The following is a 17,369-nucleotide window of genomic DNA, read 5'->3' as shown; positions in this document are numbered from 1 at the left end:
AAAATCATGACTACCTCATGATATTTTGTCTCAAAAATCAACCCTATGAATATGTTAGTGCCATTAGGATGAAATTTTTGTGTCACAAACATTTTACCGTTAGACATATAATTTTAACAGCCTCTGTAATCTAATATCCTGGCTTGCTCGAGGCTGCCGTTTTGTCTGACAGTTTCAATCAAAATTAGAAATGCTACTCTGAGACTGAGAGAACTAATAGTGCTGCCTGCTGTGCAGTTAGTTTCCAAAACACGTTATTCATGGTTACATACAATTTTAGACTGATGTGGGCCAAAGCCTAGCATAGCCTGTAACGTTATTATGACGGACACATTTTATGAGTGAACTTGACTTTAAGTGACTTACAGGCTTCTTGAAAAATACTTTTTTATATCCAGGTTCTTCCTTTTTGCTGCCATCCTTCTCTCCTCCTTGCAGGTCCTGGAAGCGCAGGGTTGCCACTGCTAAATCGAAACAGAGCTCCCAGTAGAGAACGTAATTTAACTCTTTCTGCACCGCTAGGTGAATGAGATGTTGACAGATCGTTTTTTTCTTTCTATCAGTTTTGTTTTTCTTTACTCGAAGAGATCAAATTATTGGTGGGGACAATTCAATAATCGCTGGATATTGGTGGGGACATGTCCCTTCCGTCCATGCCAAATCTACGCCCATGTATTTAACCCTTGTGTTGTTCTTGGGTCATTTTTGTCCCCTAAAGAAATCTTTTGCTATCAAAAATGTGTTTTTTATTCATCAAATGGTCTGAAAATAACAGAAGTTATTCATTACTATGCTATGCATGATTGGAATAAGTTTTAAGTAATTTGATTTATTTATGGGGTTTTTATTGGATTTTATAACACCTGTGGTCCTCGTGGACAAAAATGACCCCAAAGTACAAAGTGTTGCAAAGGGCCGTATTTTCACACCATACTGCTTTCAAACATCTTTGATCTTGGATCACTTATGTGTGGGGTCAAGCACTGGTCATAACAACCACAACAACAACAACAACAACAACAGGCAGCACAATGAGGAGGCAGGTGCTCTATATTCAATGAAATTTTATTTATACAGCGCCAAATCACAACAACAGTCACATCAAGGTGCTTCGTATTGTAAGGTAGACCCTACAATAATACATACACAGAAAGTATGCTCACAAGCCTTCATTGCACTAGAGATTTGCATACTTTGATGAGCATACTTTTTTTTACCATGTTGTGCAAAGCAATGACCAGTAGAACAAAGCATATACTGTCCTCTAGTATAATGAGGAGGGAGAATCAATGTTCAGGAAGATCCAGGGTTAGAAGATAAAGAAAATATTGTCAATATTTAGAGCACATGCCTTTCTCTGAAAAAGCACATCACCCACCTGCAGAAGTGGAACAAGGTTATGAAGTGAAGAAAAGTGATGAAGAATCTGAACTATGTTCAAGTAGGTTCTCAGGCATCCAGGACATGGTAGTCTGAGGAGCTTGGAAAGAAAGTGACTGGGTTTCTTGAAGTTTCTTGAATTTTCAGAATGTGAAACTCAAATAGAAGGTGTGTCAGAGGACTACACATCATCCATTTCAACTATGATGAACACAAAGAATCAAGCAAATCAAGCAAGAAAGAGGAGTCAGCTGAGACAGAGGGATATTTGCAGTAATGTGAGGAAACATTGATCTGGTCTTCTATCCTTCCCAGTGACAGACGATGCATGACTCTCTCATGTGCCACAGAGAAAGACAATCTATCACGGTCCAAGCACATATGCCAGGTCCCATACTCCTTCAGTGGCTTTGCTACTCGAGTACTGAAAGCACTATACACAGTGTATTCTGCTTGTATTCTGCTTTTTAACGTTCACATGCCAATAGATGCATCAGAGACCAAGTTGGGGTTCAGTAACTTGCCCAAGGACACTATCACATTGGACTGCTGATCCTCCACCCTGAGGATGTCCAACGCCATCCTTCTGTGGTTCGCTAAATTATGTTTATCTAGAATTCCACTCTGTCTCTAAATTTTGGAGAATTTTATGCCTGTTGTCAAGGTTTGAAGAATCTTGAGACATGCACATTCTTTCTCTCACACGGCGCCTAAGTAGCGGCCTCGGCTCCCGTTTTATCTCCTCCTGATGAGATGGGGCAGAAGACCTCTCCGGTTTATTCTGCTCTCTTCTAATCAACACCTTGGTAAGAACTCCAGACTAGAGCACACAGAGATTGAACCAACAACCATCCAATTAGCAGATGACCTGCTCTACAGCCAACTCAATGATGAACAAGGAGGGACAACGAGAGAGGAAGAAAAATGGATCGAATGCAGCTGTAGGCATATGTGATATGTATCCCATTTTGAATTTAAAAACTTTTTTTTTTCAACACAAACAGAAAAAGTCACATGAAAAGAACAATTTCTATGCATCAGAAAAGCAGTGAAATTTTTCATGCTGCTTGAAAAATATTTCACTTTGAAATTAAAGAAAACAAAAAACAGGACTCTATGAAAGAAAAAAAATGCATCGTACTTTGGCTAGTATGCCGGGTAGTTGTGCAGCTCCTTGTATTTTGGTGGCATCACGGAGACCATGATGCTGGCTCTGTTGGGGTAATACAGCTGGTGGATCATGATGGAGGACAGAATCATGCCAAGCAGCTGTCGGGGAACACAGGAAGTTGAGTTAAACATCTGCAGGTTAAGAAATGTTGATTCTGATTCCGTTTTTATAGTGAACTAATATTATAATGAACTTAGACTCAAACTGCTACGTATTTACCTACAAGATGATTTTTCACACGGTTTAGATTTTAGTTCTAGTTTACTTTTTGTTCAGCTACAGATGATGTAATTCTTGAACATTTGATGGAGAAGATGGAGAATTCAAACTTTGTGGAAAAAATATATTACATGTATACTATGACTTTCTCATTGTCACATAAATAATAGCAGGGACTAAATGCAGAGAATGCAGATGTGACATTTATGCTACCGAATCCTTGAATAATTGATAATACTCACAGCTAGAACAGCCAGAGTGAAGCTTACTGCAAGACTGATTTTGCTAATAAACTGGATGTAGTCCATGATGGTGGGAAAGCAGGTCTAAAAATAAAAGGAAAAATAAAAACTGTCAGGTTCTGATATAAACTGATGAATGATTTAAGCTTTTTCAAAGTGGTGCTGGGTCACTCACCTTAGTGTAGACGGACTTTCTCTGCAGCATGAAAGTCTGGAAAAGTTACAGAAATAAAGACGTTACAAACTGTGACACACTGAACAGAAGTGAAGCGAGCGGGTGTGTCGATACTCACGTTGTTTTCGACAGTCTGGCACTTGCCCTCCTTCTCCTCCTCCTGGCTGCACACACAGGAGTCGGGGATGTTCTCCCAGTCTTTGTAGCTGAACAGACCACAGCAGTGAAACTACAAACAGCAGCAGGAGAAGAAAGAAAGAGGAGGGTTACTCATCCTCAGGACGATCATCAGCTGGAAATAGACATTAAAACGTGTGTGAGGGTTTCTTTTTCCCCCTTTTGAAAATTTTTGAAAAAGTGATCAAATTACTTGTGGACAGTTCGCTTGCTCTTATTCTGAAAGCTCACTTGCTGCCAACTATTATCTGTATATAAATAATGGCACAGTGTATTATGTCATGTTTCAAAGCCCATCTGATGTTATTTTACATCATCACCAGTTTGCAAGTGCTAAATGTTTTATGCCCTGATGGAGTGCATCTTTTTTTCCATGAATGTAACTTGTCTGTAGCAACAAAAAAATAAGAAAATCAAATTTTAAATAGATTAAGAGACCACAGCGAGCAAGTTAGAATATCTCACCTTCTCCTGAATGGCCTCAGCCATGTTGCTCACATCCTCAGATTTGTCCAGAGGCACAAACCCACTGAAGGTCTCCTCCGCAATGCCTTTGAGCTTCAAAAAACAAATATTTTCATAGCATGCATTACATTTTGTTAAGTCAAATTGTTAAATGTTGTCATTGTGTTTCTTAAATTTGTAAAGTCTTAGTTCAAGCAGCAGGATCAAAGACATTCCTTTGATCCTCACCACCTCTCCAGCCACTCTGGTGCTGGAGGAGGTTTTATTGTAGATACAGCCTATCTGGGAGATCTGTTTCTTGTGTTGTAAGCTTCCTGCTTTTATGATCCTTTTGGTGAGCAGGAGGTCACACAAACACACACACACACGTTCTTGCACATGCATACAGGTGCTTACACACACACACACAGTGCCTTGTCTTTTGCAACCAAGGGGGTTCTACGGTGGGAGGTGCTTGTGTTGTATTGTGTAAACTGTAACTGTCATGGGAATAAATAGCTGCGAGGAGAGCTGCTCTTTGAAGGATTTGGGCTAGAGACAGGTGAGGAGCATTAAGCTCCACTGCCTGGTTCTGACCAAAGCTTCCCTCGTTAGCAAGTAAAAGACCGGTTGAAGATGTTCTGTCTTGATTTCGTTCTTCATGAGGAATAAGTCTCTAAACTAGCGGGGCCTCTGGAAACACAGACTCAACACATTTATATTTATTTAAAATTAAAGCATTTTAACTGTTATGAAAGGTAATATGGGTAAGGTAAAGTAATGGAAAAGTAACTGTATTTATGTGTTGATTATTTTAAAAATGCATAATGTTAAGGAAAAATATATTTTCTAGTGCTTATTTGCTGTGTATTTTCTTTATGTATTTTAATAACAGGCCTGTATACAAGAAGGCCAGCTTTGAATCACAAACTGTGTCAAAGGTCGTAAATTGCTTAGCCAGACTGAAACTGTGCAGAACAGGAAGTTTTTGTTCAGAGGTGCAGAGGCAGTATTCTAAGAACAGGATGCAGATGTACACACAGGAAAAGCGGAACTAGGCAGAGTGTAGCGCACGTTATCACCCCATCAGCAACACACACACACATACACACTGAGTAAGGGCAGAGGTAAAGAAGTTGTTTTGATCGAAACTGTGTATGACGTATAAGTCGAACAGAGTACCAAATAACATGAGGAGGGAGCAGACTATATTATACACATCCGGCCTGTAATGCTTCAGATCTGCAGATGCTTAGCACCGTGCACATCTCTCTTCTGGAAGATAATGATTGAATAAAATGATTATAGATACTTTGACCACACTGAGTCGCGTCTTCTCTGTCCAGTTAGAAGAATAAAAGAACTGGGGTCAATAAAAATTAAAAAGTTTTTCCAGTTAAATCAAATAAATCTCTTAACGTGACTTCGTCCAGCATCCTGCCTTTACCTGAGGATAAATGATGGCAGCAGGGATTCCAATTATGAGCATCAGCAGGGATCCAAAGACCATAAACACCAGGAACTGCAGAGGAAAATTCATTCAGTTATTAAGGCAAGGCAAGGCAAGGCAAATTTATTTATATAGCACAATTCAACAACAAGGTGATTCAAAGTGCTTTACAGAGACATTAAAAACAAAATAGATAAAAAGCATGATTTAAAATTGATTAAGACAAGCAAACAAACAAACAAACAAACAAAACAGTAGATAAAATCAGTAGTTAAAATGTAAGTTTTGGAATTTAAGCTTAAAAGTGTGGATTTGGTGCTTTATTCAAAAGCAGCAGAGAACAGGTGAGTCTTCAACCTGGATTTAAATAAACTGAGTGTTTCAGCTGATCTGAGGCTTTCTGGGAGTTTGTTCCAGATATATGGAGCATAAAAGCTGAATGCAGCTTCTCCGTGTCTGGTTCTGACTCTGGGAACTGATAAAAGACCGGATCCAGATGACCTGAGAGATCTGGAAGGTTCATACTGGGTCAGGAGGTCACTGATGTATTTTGGTCCTAAACCATTCAGGGCTTTATAGACTAGCATCAGAACTTTAAAGTCTATCCTCTGACAGACAGGCAGCCAGTGTAAAGACCTCAGAGCTGGACTGATGTGGTCCACTTTTTTGGTCTTAGTGAGGACTCGAGCAGCAGAGTTCTGAATGAGCTGTAGTTGTCTGACTGATTTTTTAAGTAGACCTGTAAAGATGCTGTTACAGTAATCAAGCCTACTGAAAATGAATGCATTAAACACTTGCATCATCAAAGCAAGACTGTTACATTCATCACAGATGGTCTTCATTAAGAAATACAAACAGCCTATACCGGAAAGAGACTAACAAGACAAGAGGAAGCAAAACTAAACACAGCACACAAGATGGGAGACCATCAAAATAAAACAGGAAGTAGCAAACACTGAGGCACTAGGAATATAGAACATAAAAGATGACTTTGGACTTCAAACACACAACTCATCTTAACCTACAGTGAACGTAAGGACCTGTAAAATCAGAGCACCCTACTGTAATGCAAAGATAATAAAAATTAGAAAACCCTAAAACATCCCAAAAACTCAAAACCCATCAAATTCACTCACCATGATCAGGGCCACTTTGCTCTCCTTGTGGGCTCCGTAGGCTCCCAGCACAGCGATCATCATGGTGATGCAGCCCACCATGTAGAGGAAGAAGAGTTGGGTGGCGCGACCCTCCAGCTGTAGACAGAAGTGTCATGAAAAGGTTAGAGGGCTTTGTCTGTTTGTTCCCATGTGTTACATTTATGTTTGAATGTGTCCTCACGTTGTGTCCTCCTCGATTGTCCATGAAGAACTGGCACCACAGAGCGAGGACGATGGCCACTGCACCAACAACCTGAACAAACAGAAACAGTCTGGTTAGAGCTGCTGGATCCTTTAAACACAACCAGGACATCGAATGACTGCACAGCCACACATGTGGACGAGCGCAACAACAAACTCTGAAAGTAAGAACAAACATGCTGTGTTTATGTTGCTTTATTTTACTCTTCTAAGCTTCGGATTCATTTAAATGTAAAAAAGGAGGCAAATGTGGTTGTTTTTGACTGCTGAGTCTGCCTGCTGACTGGTTGAAGTCTTTACTGAGATTCTGGGTTAAAGTCTGTGATTATCATTTGCTGAATAATCTCTTTACTCACGATGAAGAATATGTTGAAGACAGTGAAGATGCGTTTGAGGCAGATGTTGATCTGAGCCATGTTTGCAGCTGGAAAATGCAGTTAAAATAACAGTACTGTTCCCAAAGTCCAGACGAGCTCCGACTGCAGCGAAGTGAAGTGAGAGGAGAGCAGCAGTGAGCTGCTTTTAAGGATTTCAGGGCTCCGCTGGGCGGGACGTCCGGTATGTTAGAGGTGGAAACTTCTGTGGAATGCTTTTTTAAGAAGGGGAGGTTCAACACAGGGTCTCCCTCCTTCCAGTAAATTCTAGCAGAAATAGTTGTTGCTGTGAGCAGGGACGGAAGCTGTTCTCAGGCTGGGAGGAGTGGAGGAGGGGGAGGGGGAAAAATGGTGATGAAATCCAGATGTGGAGACATGACTCATTTTAATTTCATGAGAATCTGTCGTTAGCAGGAGGAGAGATAACTTGCCGAAAGTCAGTTTATTCCTCTACAGCTCAAAGTAGTTTTTACTGCATCTGCACACAATGTACTCAGAGTTTTCTTTTATAAGAGTGCTGCACTTATGCTAAACGATTTGTATATAACTTTTTATGTTACATCATTTCTGCTGTGGTTTCAAATGTAATGCAGTATGAGTACTGCACTCAAATACAGATTACATCGACTTTAACTTCCCCCCTTAGTACTTTTATAGTTACATCTTATTAAATAATACTTTTTGTTTTATGAAGTAGGTTTTGTAGTTTTTTGTGCATATCACACTTGATTCTTTTATTGATTCCTAATCAGTTTTCATTGTGGAATAATTCAACCCACAAAGACTTTGAGCGTCCACAGAGCACTTTTAATCCTCCGAGTGTGAACGAGCTGTCAGACAGAGCAAAGCAATGCAAACACTACCCTCCAATGAGTCCCACGTCACTGTTTTGGAATCTGCAGCTGTGAAAAAAACAGAAACTGGTGAAATAAAAAAATGATCACTGAATGTAAAATTTGGAATTGATGCCTACAACATGTTGGAGTGGTTGGTTTGATTTGTGTTGGATTTTGTACTTTGTGCCGTCTTGCAGTTATTTTTAAATCCTTTCTGTCTTCTCATTTTATTTCTAAAGTTGTAAAGTTTCATGTTACCCTTTTGCGACCCTTTCCTGTTCAGCAGTCAGCACGTTTAAAAACAACTGCAGTTCAGCCTAAAGTGCTGTTTTTCCTTTTCAGGACAAAGATATGTAGGAAGCTAAAGAGCAGCAGAGAAATCCCAGGAAAGAGAAAGTGACGGAAGGAGGGACTTTACTTGGAAGTAAACATGTGGGAGGTACGAGATTAAGTTACTGTGACGCAACTCAGAGGAACAACAATGAATGCTTTGTGGGGTTTAAAGGAGAAACGTTATTTGCAGGACAGGAAGAATTCATGAAACTGTTTAGTCTTCTTGTGTTAATCTAATAAAATAATAATAAAAAATATATTATAATCATAATATTCCATGATCAGCTGGAAGTGGTATTACTGCAAAGTGGGATCATTTAGTTTTAATTTGGGACAAATACATAAAGTCTCACGCTTACATACTTTTTTATGCTGGATTGAACAAATATGATGAGTTGCACCACAAAAACAAAATTAACAGTCTCACTTATAAATAATCCTGATGTTTTCACATGTTACACTATTTTAAACTTAAAATAATCCTGCTGACTATCAGCATATTTATTTCACTTTTGAGACCTGAGTAGTTTCTCTCACATCATCAAATTTTTAAAATAAGTATTTGCAGTTTGCCTAAAGAGTTATATATTGATTACTTTTCTGTCCATCCACCGATTTTAAGAAACCTTGTCCTCACCGGTCAACTCGCCGTTCTCTTTCTCTCTCTCCCCTCTGTCATGTGTGTCTGTCTGTTCTGGTTTTGGTGCAGAAGCAGGACTGTGTGAGGTTTCCCATCTTCTGCCTTCACACACCTGGATTAATCACGCACCTGTTCCTGATGCCCTTGTTGTGGCCTCTCCGTAAGGGAGCGGCAGGCCTTGAGTACTCGCTGGATCGTTGTCTTACTAAGTTAGTGCGACCCAAGTACAAGCCAAGCCTTGAGCTTGTGTTTCTACTTACCAGTGAGTAGTGATGGGCAGATGAAGCTTCATGAACCACTGAAGCTTTTCATCCAATTGCTTCACCGCAGCGCAAAGCGTCTTGAAGCTTCATTTGCTCTAGTAGGACATCTACTGGACGTAAAAATATTAGTTGGCATGAATTTGAAGAGTGTGGCATTTTGCACACAGCCTGTAAATGTCAACAACAAAAGGAGTGTGTAAAACATGTATATTGTAGTGATGGCAGTATACTGTGTATATTTATACTGGCAGTACGGAAAATGATTATTTGGAAATGCTTAAAATGGAAATGATCATTTACTGTGAGGTGAGGTGTGGTTGGGGTATGGACAGTGGTTGTGCTTTTGTAACGTTGAGGTATGGACAGTGATTAGTGTTTAGGGGCCACATCATTGGTTTTTATTTAAAAACAACAGTTTCTCCACTGTGGCAGGTCGTAGGCAATTTCTTTTTTTGGACAATATTTCCCCTGCTTTTGAAAACACTCCCTCATAGGGCACAGATGAGGCAGGGGTACACTGGTATGTCAGTGCTAACTTATATAAGTGAGGATAGACATATTTTTGTCTCTCCCAGTATTTAAGGGGGTCCTCCAGCCTTCCAATATTTGGCTCCATCATGTAACGTTGGACCTCAATATTCGCGTCTGCTGTCACATTTTGTGTCTGTGTCTGCCTGACACTTTCATCCGGGCGACGCCACAGGTTGTTACCTAAACAATAAGAAGAGTTTTATGTGATACTAACAATTCAATTTTCAATTCAATGTTATTTATATAGTGCCAAATCACAACAACAGTCGCCTCAAGGCGCTTTATATTGTACAGTAGATCATACAATAATAGATACAGAGGAAGACCCAATAATCAGTTTATATAAATGCACCTCAAATGCAATAACAATAGTACCGTGGAAAACAGCCTCAACAGTTTGTGACGTTGATGGCTGTGGTGGTGGTGCGGAGGAAGAGGAGGTGGTGGAGGCCCTCATTACGGAAGCACATTCTGCTTTCAGTCTTTTTTCTGCTTCGCTAGCTCTTGCAGGGCTGAGAAACCTGAGTTTTCTGAACCTTGGGTCCAGCAGCGTCGCAAGGAACATAATGCTCATGTTTTGTATTTTATCCAGCTTCTCTCTCAATAGCATCCTCAGCTTCTGAGCCAGAGAAGACCCAATGGATGGTGATTTTTCCATTTGTTCATTGAGGCAATGATCCAGCATAGCGAGCAAAGGTATGACCTTTGACCCAGACACCCTTTTTTCCTGAGAGAGCTCAGTGGTTGCATCGTTAAATGGTGCTAGGACAACCACACACTCTGAAATTATACCAAAGTCCTCAGATGAAACAGGTGGGATGTCTGTTGTGAGACTTGCCAAAGCAGCACCCACTGGCTCCCTTTGCTCGAACAGTCTTTGCAGCATATTATAAGTGCTGTTCCAGCGGGTTTCCACCTCCTGTATTAGTTTGAGTTGAGCCTTCCTTAGTTGTTCCTGCACCACTGAAAGCCTCTCCTTACAAAATACAATTATAAAAGCATACATTAGATTGTCAAGGGAGCAGAACTATACACTTAAGTAGCATTAAAGAAACTGTAATTAAGCCACTTAAGAACTTACCTTTGCAGTGGTACTGCTCCTGAAATATCCCACGATCTTCTTGGACTTGGCTCGGATGTCAGAGACCTCAGGGGTCTGGTCAAGGGCCTTCTTCACCACTAAGTTCAGGGTGTGAGCTATGCATATGGCATGTTTGAGTGGTAGCTCCCTTGCACAAGCCCCCATATTGGCAGCCCCATCTGTTACTAGGCATGTGACTTTGTCAGTAATTGCCCATTCTGTCATGAGTGAGCCTTTCACTTGTGCAATATTTTCTGCAGTGTGTGCATTAGGAAAATATTGCACTCCTAAAACAACGGTGTTTAATGTGCTGGACTCATCAACAAAATGGCAGGTGACTGCAAGATAGGCCTCTGTGTTGATGGAGGTCCACATATCTGATGTCAGACTCACAGCTGCTGCCTTCTCAATGCTGGCCTTAGCTTTCTCCTTCATCTCCTGGTACCTGGCCTCCACCATGACTTTCAGGGCCTAAAGGAAAGAAAAAACATTTTGTTTAAAAGTACAACGTGGCTGTGAAGCAGTGTGTAGTGAGCCTCAGTCCTGCCTGTTCACATTTTATTCTGTAAAAACAAAATTTTCACTGCTTTTATGACCTTTTTAGTGGGGAGAACATAGCTACGATTTAATGATTTAACAAATCTTTTAAATCCTTTGTCCTCCACAATGCTAAATGGCTGGGAGTCCTCAATCACCATGCTAACCAGGTCTTCATCTATTTGAGATTGTTTTCCTGAGGAAAGACAATAAAAACAAAGCACAAATATAAATATCACACACGTAATTTATTACAGTTGTATAATATTGTTATATCATTTAGTAACATTACGGCATGCTATATTATTATGGCATGTGATGTCTCACCTGGTCTTGCTCCACAATCGGTGTTCCCCTTATTCTCATGCAAAGCTCTGTAGTGCTTAAGCATGGATGAGGTGTTGTTGTTATATCCCAGCTCCCTGGCACATAGCAAACACTTCACCTTGTAGAAAAGTAAAGACAGCTTAACATAAATTGTATTGCACCATCAGTATTATGAAAATACATCTTCTGTAGAAATTTACATACCTTGTTGGGAGGAATAAGATCAAAATGTTCCCACACAGGGGAGGACATCCTCCTTTTCTTAGCTGGCTCCATTCTCTCCTGACTTTCTCTCCTCACTCTCCTAAACCTCCAAACTCTCTCCAAACTCTCACTAACCGCAACTCTCCATCAAACACCCACATTTTGAATGAAGTCTGAGGGGTTTATATCGCTGTCATAGCTCGCGGCAAAGTTCGAACCACTTCCTGAACCAGTCACGTGGTACAGCGGGCAGCGAGGCTTCAGACGTCATCATTTTCAGCTCCTCCCATAAATGAAGCAAGCCTCGTTACGCGCATCGCGGAAACGCCCCCTCCATTACTCGACACAAGCTTTGAAGCCTCGATACAGAACGTCACATCACTACCTGTGAGAGAGATACTTACAGTTGTACGTTCCTCTTCTGGAGTCTAGCAGTCATTTTCACATCATTTCAGCCTTCTCGTTTTATTTCAAAGTTGTGTCTTACCATTTTGTAACCCTTCTTATGGAAGCCCGTTTCCGCCACTTAGAAAAAACAAAAGGATCCGTAACTTGAAATTTCTAGTTATTTTCTCGAAATTTCAAGTTATTTTCTCAAAATTTTGACTGATTAACTCGAAATTTCGACTTACTTTTCTCAAAATTTCGAGTAAATAACTCAAAATTTTAGAGTTAGCACTGCCAATCAGTAATCTACGTGAATGACGTCATTTCCTTGTTACCCGGAAGCTGTAGCCCTCAGGTACAAATGCTACAGCTAAGCTACCGGTATTACATCCAGTCATGAATGCACAGATTGCTCAGTATTTTCAGGGTGGCTTCAAAAATAATGAAATCCTTGTGTTATTAGCTGAATCACATGGCGTTACTATCAGCAAACGTACTCGTGAAAGCGCCAGTATGTTGCGATCCAGTTTTGAGAGCATGTTACTCTGCGCCATATGCTTCCGAGTAACAAGAAAGTGACCTCATTCACGTAGATTACTAATTGGCAAAGCTAACTCGAAATTATGAGAAAAGTAACTCGAAATTTCGAGTTATGTTTCTCCAAATTTTGAGTTAATAAGTCGAAATTTCGAGTCATGGATACTTGTTTTTTTTTTTTAGTGGCGGAAACGGGCTTCCATACCTTCTTGTACAGTAGTCCGTACAGCAGGGGTGCCCAATCCCAGTCCTCGAGAGCTACTGCCCTGCAGCTTTTAGATGCGTCCTTGTTCCAGCACACCTGAATCAAATGAATGGCTCGTTATCAGGCCTTTGCCAGACTTGATGGCATGCCGAATTGGTAATCCAACTATATGATTCAGCTGTGTTGGAGTAGGGATGCATCTAAAAGCTGCAGGACAGTAGCTCTCGAGGACTGGGATTGGGCACCCCTGCCATACAGCATTTTAGAGTTGACCCTAAAGTGCCGTTTCTACTTTTTAGAATGAAGAATCTGTGAGCTGTCGGCTTTCAGCCCCGACGACGTGTCCGTGTACGTGCCGTCGGGTGAGAAAGCCGAAATCTCACTGATTCTGATGCGTTGGTCCCCGCTTTGTGTTTTCTGTTTACCTGCTTTCATTTGCTGTTTTAGCTGTTTGGTGGTTGTTGAAATAGTTTTATGAGCTTTGACTTGAGGTTCTAGCGTTTCTGGCAAAATACATTTATTTAACAATCAATTCAGGATTTAATGAATCAATATCACATTATTCAAGCTAAAATCGATTTGAATCTGAAAATGTATTATTAAAACCCACCCCTACTATTAAGCACATTTATTTGTGCAATATTACTAAAATTTGAAACATCATGTCTCAGTGTGATGTTGAAGAGTCAGTTCATAGATTTCTTTTATTATTTCGCTCATATTCGCGTCTCTCCAGTGGTTCAATTAAATTCAGAGTTCATATACAAATTTGAGAAGGATTATATTTTAAAGACCTCACACAACATATTATGCCAACAGAGCAGCTCGCTCTCAGACTGCAGGCTAGCTCACCAAATGCTACTATAACCTTTGTCTACTAACAGTCCGTTAAAATACAATGAGAAAAAGTTCTTTTTGGGGGGTACCAGAAAAATATTTCACACCAACACAGATTTTTTTTTGTCACCTTTTAATCCTGTAAAACATTTAGATTTAAAGTTTACATCAGAAGAATCAAATATGACACAAAGAAAACACCAAAAATACAACGATGTACAAAAATATTTCCCTTTATAAACATTTTTACAAGTAACTGCATCAGCAGTTCTCAGTTTTTCAAAATATAACTTCAGTGAATTCAATGTATTACTAACAAACTTCACATGAGGTAGCAAAGGAATGTGACTTTTCTTTTAAGTACATTTAACATTAGCATGACAAATCGAATCAGTAATATTAACACTGTCTTCCACAAACACAGCAGGTTACACGTGTCCAGGTGTGAGTGGTCTCAGGGATCTCAAGATGGCTGATAGCTGGTGGAAGCTACGACCTCTGTTCAGAGATGTAACGCAGGAAATTCTGTGAAAGATGTTTTATTTTAGAGATTAAATTTAAAAACTTTTTTTTAACTCAAACACAGTAAAGTTTACATAAAACGAACACTTTCTTTGCATCATAAAAGCAGTGACATTTTTCATGCTGCTTGAAACTGCTGATCTCGCTTGAGTCAACCTCATCATAGAGACATGAGGCACTTTAGACACCAACCTCAACCAAATATTTGAAATTCAAGAAAACGAAAAACAGGACTCTATGAAAGAAAAAAAATGCATCGTACTTTGGCTAGTATGCCAGGGTGTTGTGCAGTTCCTCATATTTTGGTGGCATCATGGAGACCACGATGGTGGGTCTGTTGGGGTAATACAGCTGGTGGATCATGATGGAGGACAGAATCATGCCAAGCAGCTGTCGGGGAACACAGGAAGTTGAGTTAAACATCTGCAGGTTAAGAAATGTTGATTCTGATTCTGTTTTTATAGTGAACTAATATTATAATGAACTTAGACTCAAACTGCTACGTATTTACCTACAAGATGATTTTTCACACAGTTTAGATTTTAGTTCTAGTTTACTTTTTTGTTCAGCTACAGATGATGTAATTCTTGAACATTTGATGGAGAAGATGGAGAATTCAAACTTTGTGGAAAAAATATATTACATGTATACTATGACTTTCTCATTGTCATATAAATAATAGCAGGGACTAAATGCAGAGAATGCAGATGTGACATTTATGCTACCAAATCCTTGAATAATTGATAATACTCACAGCTAGAACAGCCAGAGTGAAGCTGATCACAAGTATGATGTTGTAATGAAACTGGATGTAGTCCATGATGGTGGGAAAGCAGGTCTGAAAATAGAAAAAAAAAACTGTCAGGTTCTGATATAAACTGATGAATGATTTAAGCTTTTTCAAAGTGGTGCTGGGTCACTCACCTTAGTGTAGACGGACTTTCTCTGCAGCATGAAAGTCTGGAAAAGTTACAGAAATAAAGACGTTACAAACTGTGACACACTGAACAGAAGTGAAGCGAGCGGGTGTGTCGATACTCACGTTGTTTTCGACAGTCTGGCACTTGCCCTCCTTCTCCTCCTGGCTGCACACACAGGAGTCGGGGATGTTCTCCCAGTCTTTGTAGCTGAACAGACCACAGCAGTGAAACTACAAACAGCAGCAGGAGAAGAAAGAAAGAGGAGGGTTACTCATCTTCAGGAGGATCATCAGCTGGAAATAGACATTAAAATGTGTGTGAGGGTTTCTTTTTCCCCCTTTTGAAAATTTTTTTTTGAAAAAAGTGATCAAATTACTTGTGGACAGTTCGCTTGCTCTTATTCTGAAAGCTCACTTGCTGCCAACTATCATCTGTATATAAATAATGGCACAGTGTACTATGTCATGTTTTAAAGCTCATCTGGTGTTATTTTACATCATCACCAGTTTGCAAGTGCTAAATGTTTTATGCCCTGATTGAATGCATCTTTTTTCCATGAATGTAACTTGTATGTATCGACAACCAAAGAAAAAGAAAAACTCATTTTAAATAGATTAAGAGATCGCAGCGAGTGAGTTAGAATATCTCACCTTCTCCTGAATGCCCTCAGCCATGTTCCTCACATCCTCTGAAGATTTGTCCAGAGGCACAAACCCACTGAAAGTCTTCTCCATGATGCCTTTGAGCTGCAAAAAACAAATATTTTTATAGCATGTGTTACATTTGTATTTTAAAAATTAAAGCATTTTAATGGTTTTGAAAGGTAATATGGGTAAGGTAACGTAATGACAAAGTAACTGTATTTATATGTGTTGATTATTTTAAAAATGCATATTTTAAAAGTTTTTAAATCAAATAAATCTCTTAACGTGACTTCGTCCAGCATCCTGCCTTTACCTGAGGATGAATGATGGCAGCAGGGATTCCAATTATGAGCATCAGCAGGGATCCAATGACCATAAACACCAGGAACTGCAGAGGAAAATTCATTCAGTTTTTGAACATTTGCATCATCAAAGCAAGACTGTTACATTCATCACAGATGGTCTTCATTAAGAAATACAAACAGCCCATAACGGAACGAGACTAACAAGACAAGAGGAAGCAAAACTAAACACAGCACACAAGATGGGAGACCATCAAAATAAAACAGGAAGTAGCGAACACTGAGGCACTAGGAATATAGAACATAAAAGACGACTTTGGACTTCAAACACACAACTCATCTTAACCTACAGTGAACGTAAGGACCTGTAAAATCAGAGCACCCTACTGTAATGCAAAGATAATAAAAATGAGAAAAACCCAAAACATCCCCAAAACTCAAAACCAATGACAGTCTGAACTCACCATGATCAGGGCCACTTTGCTCTCCTTGTGGGCTCCGTAGGCTCCCAGCACAGCGATCATCAAGATGATGCAGCCTACCATGTAGAAGAAGAAGAGTTGGGTGGTGCGACCCTCCAGCTGTGGACAGAAGTGTCATGAAAAGGTTAGAGGGCTTTGTCTGTTTGTTCCCATGTGTTACATTTATGTTTGAATGTGTCCTCACGTTGTGTCCTCCTCGATTGTCCATGAAGAACTGGCACCACAGAGCGAGGAGGATGACCACTGCACCAACAACCTGAACAAACAGAAACAGTCTGGTTAGAGCTGCTGGATCCTTTAAACACAACCAGGACATCGAATGACTGCACAGCCACACATGTGGACGAGCACAACAACAAACTCTGAAAGTAAGAACAAACATGTTGTGTTTATGTTGCTTTATTTTACTCTTCTAAGCTTCGGTTTCATTTAAATGTAAAAAAGGAGGCAAATGTGGTTGTTTTTGACTGCTGAGTCTGCCTGCTGACTGGTTGAAGTCTTTACTGAGATTCTGGATTAAAGTCTGCGATCATCATTTGCTGAATAATCTCTTTACTCACCATGAAGAATATGTTGAAGACGGTGAAGATGCGTTTGAGGCAGATGTTGATCTGAGCCATGTTTGCAGCTGGAAAATGCAGTTAAAATAACAGTACTGTTCCCAAAGTCCAGACGAGCTCCGACTGCAGCGAAGTGAAGTGAGAGGAGAGCAGCAGTGAGCTGCTTTTAAGGATTTCAGGGCTCCGCTGGGCGGGACGTCCGGTATGTTAGAGGTGGAAACTTCTGTGGAA

The 17,369-nt window shown here is 40.0% G+C and overlaps 2 protein-coding genes across 2 annotated transcripts; both read right to left on the bottom strand.

Moving 5' to 3' along the window:
- Nucleotides 1-1,047: 1,047 nt before the first annotated feature.
- LOC120433997 (tetraspanin-8-like) lies at nt 1,048-7,177 on the bottom strand. The gene is made up of 9 exons (XM_039601340.1): nt 6,973-7,177; nt 6,597-6,668; nt 6,395-6,511; nt 5,256-5,330; nt 3,830-3,922; nt 3,306-3,416; nt 3,188-3,223; nt 3,013-3,096; nt 1,048-2,649 (listed from the first exon to the last, which is right to left on the bottom strand). Exons 1-9 carry the CDS (start codon nt 7,030-7,032, stop codon nt 2,527-2,529), a joined length of 771 nt encoding a protein of 256 aa, XP_039457274.1. The 5' UTR covers nt 7,033-7,177; the 3' UTR covers nt 1,048-2,526.
- A 6,647-nt stretch (nt 7,178-13,824) lies between these two features.
- LOC116336472 (tetraspanin-8-like) lies at nt 13,825-17,353 on the bottom strand. The gene is made up of 10 exons (XM_031760364.2): nt 17,139-17,353; nt 16,763-16,834; nt 16,561-16,677; nt 16,108-16,182; nt 15,801-15,896; nt 15,273-15,380; nt 15,155-15,190; nt 14,985-15,068; nt 14,493-14,620; nt 13,825-14,233 (listed from the first exon to the last, which is right to left on the bottom strand). The coding sequence occupies exons 1-9, from the start codon at nt 17,196-17,198 to the stop codon at nt 14,498-14,500; spliced, it is 771 nt and encodes a 256-aa protein (XP_031616224.2). The 5' UTR covers nt 17,199-17,353; the 3' UTR covers nt 13,825-14,233; nt 14,493-14,497.
- Nucleotides 17,354-17,369: the final 16 nt, after the last annotated feature.

This window comes from Oreochromis aureus, linkage group 17 (assembly GCF_013358895.1).
Source record: "Oreochromis aureus strain Israel breed Guangdong linkage group 17, ZZ_aureus, whole genome shotgun sequence".
In the NCBI taxonomy this organism is placed as follows: Eukaryota; Metazoa; Chordata; class Actinopteri; order Cichliformes; family Cichlidae; genus Oreochromis; species Oreochromis aureus.
Note: the sequence above shows the minus strand (reverse complement) of the source record. Positions and strands in the feature narration are given on the sequence as shown.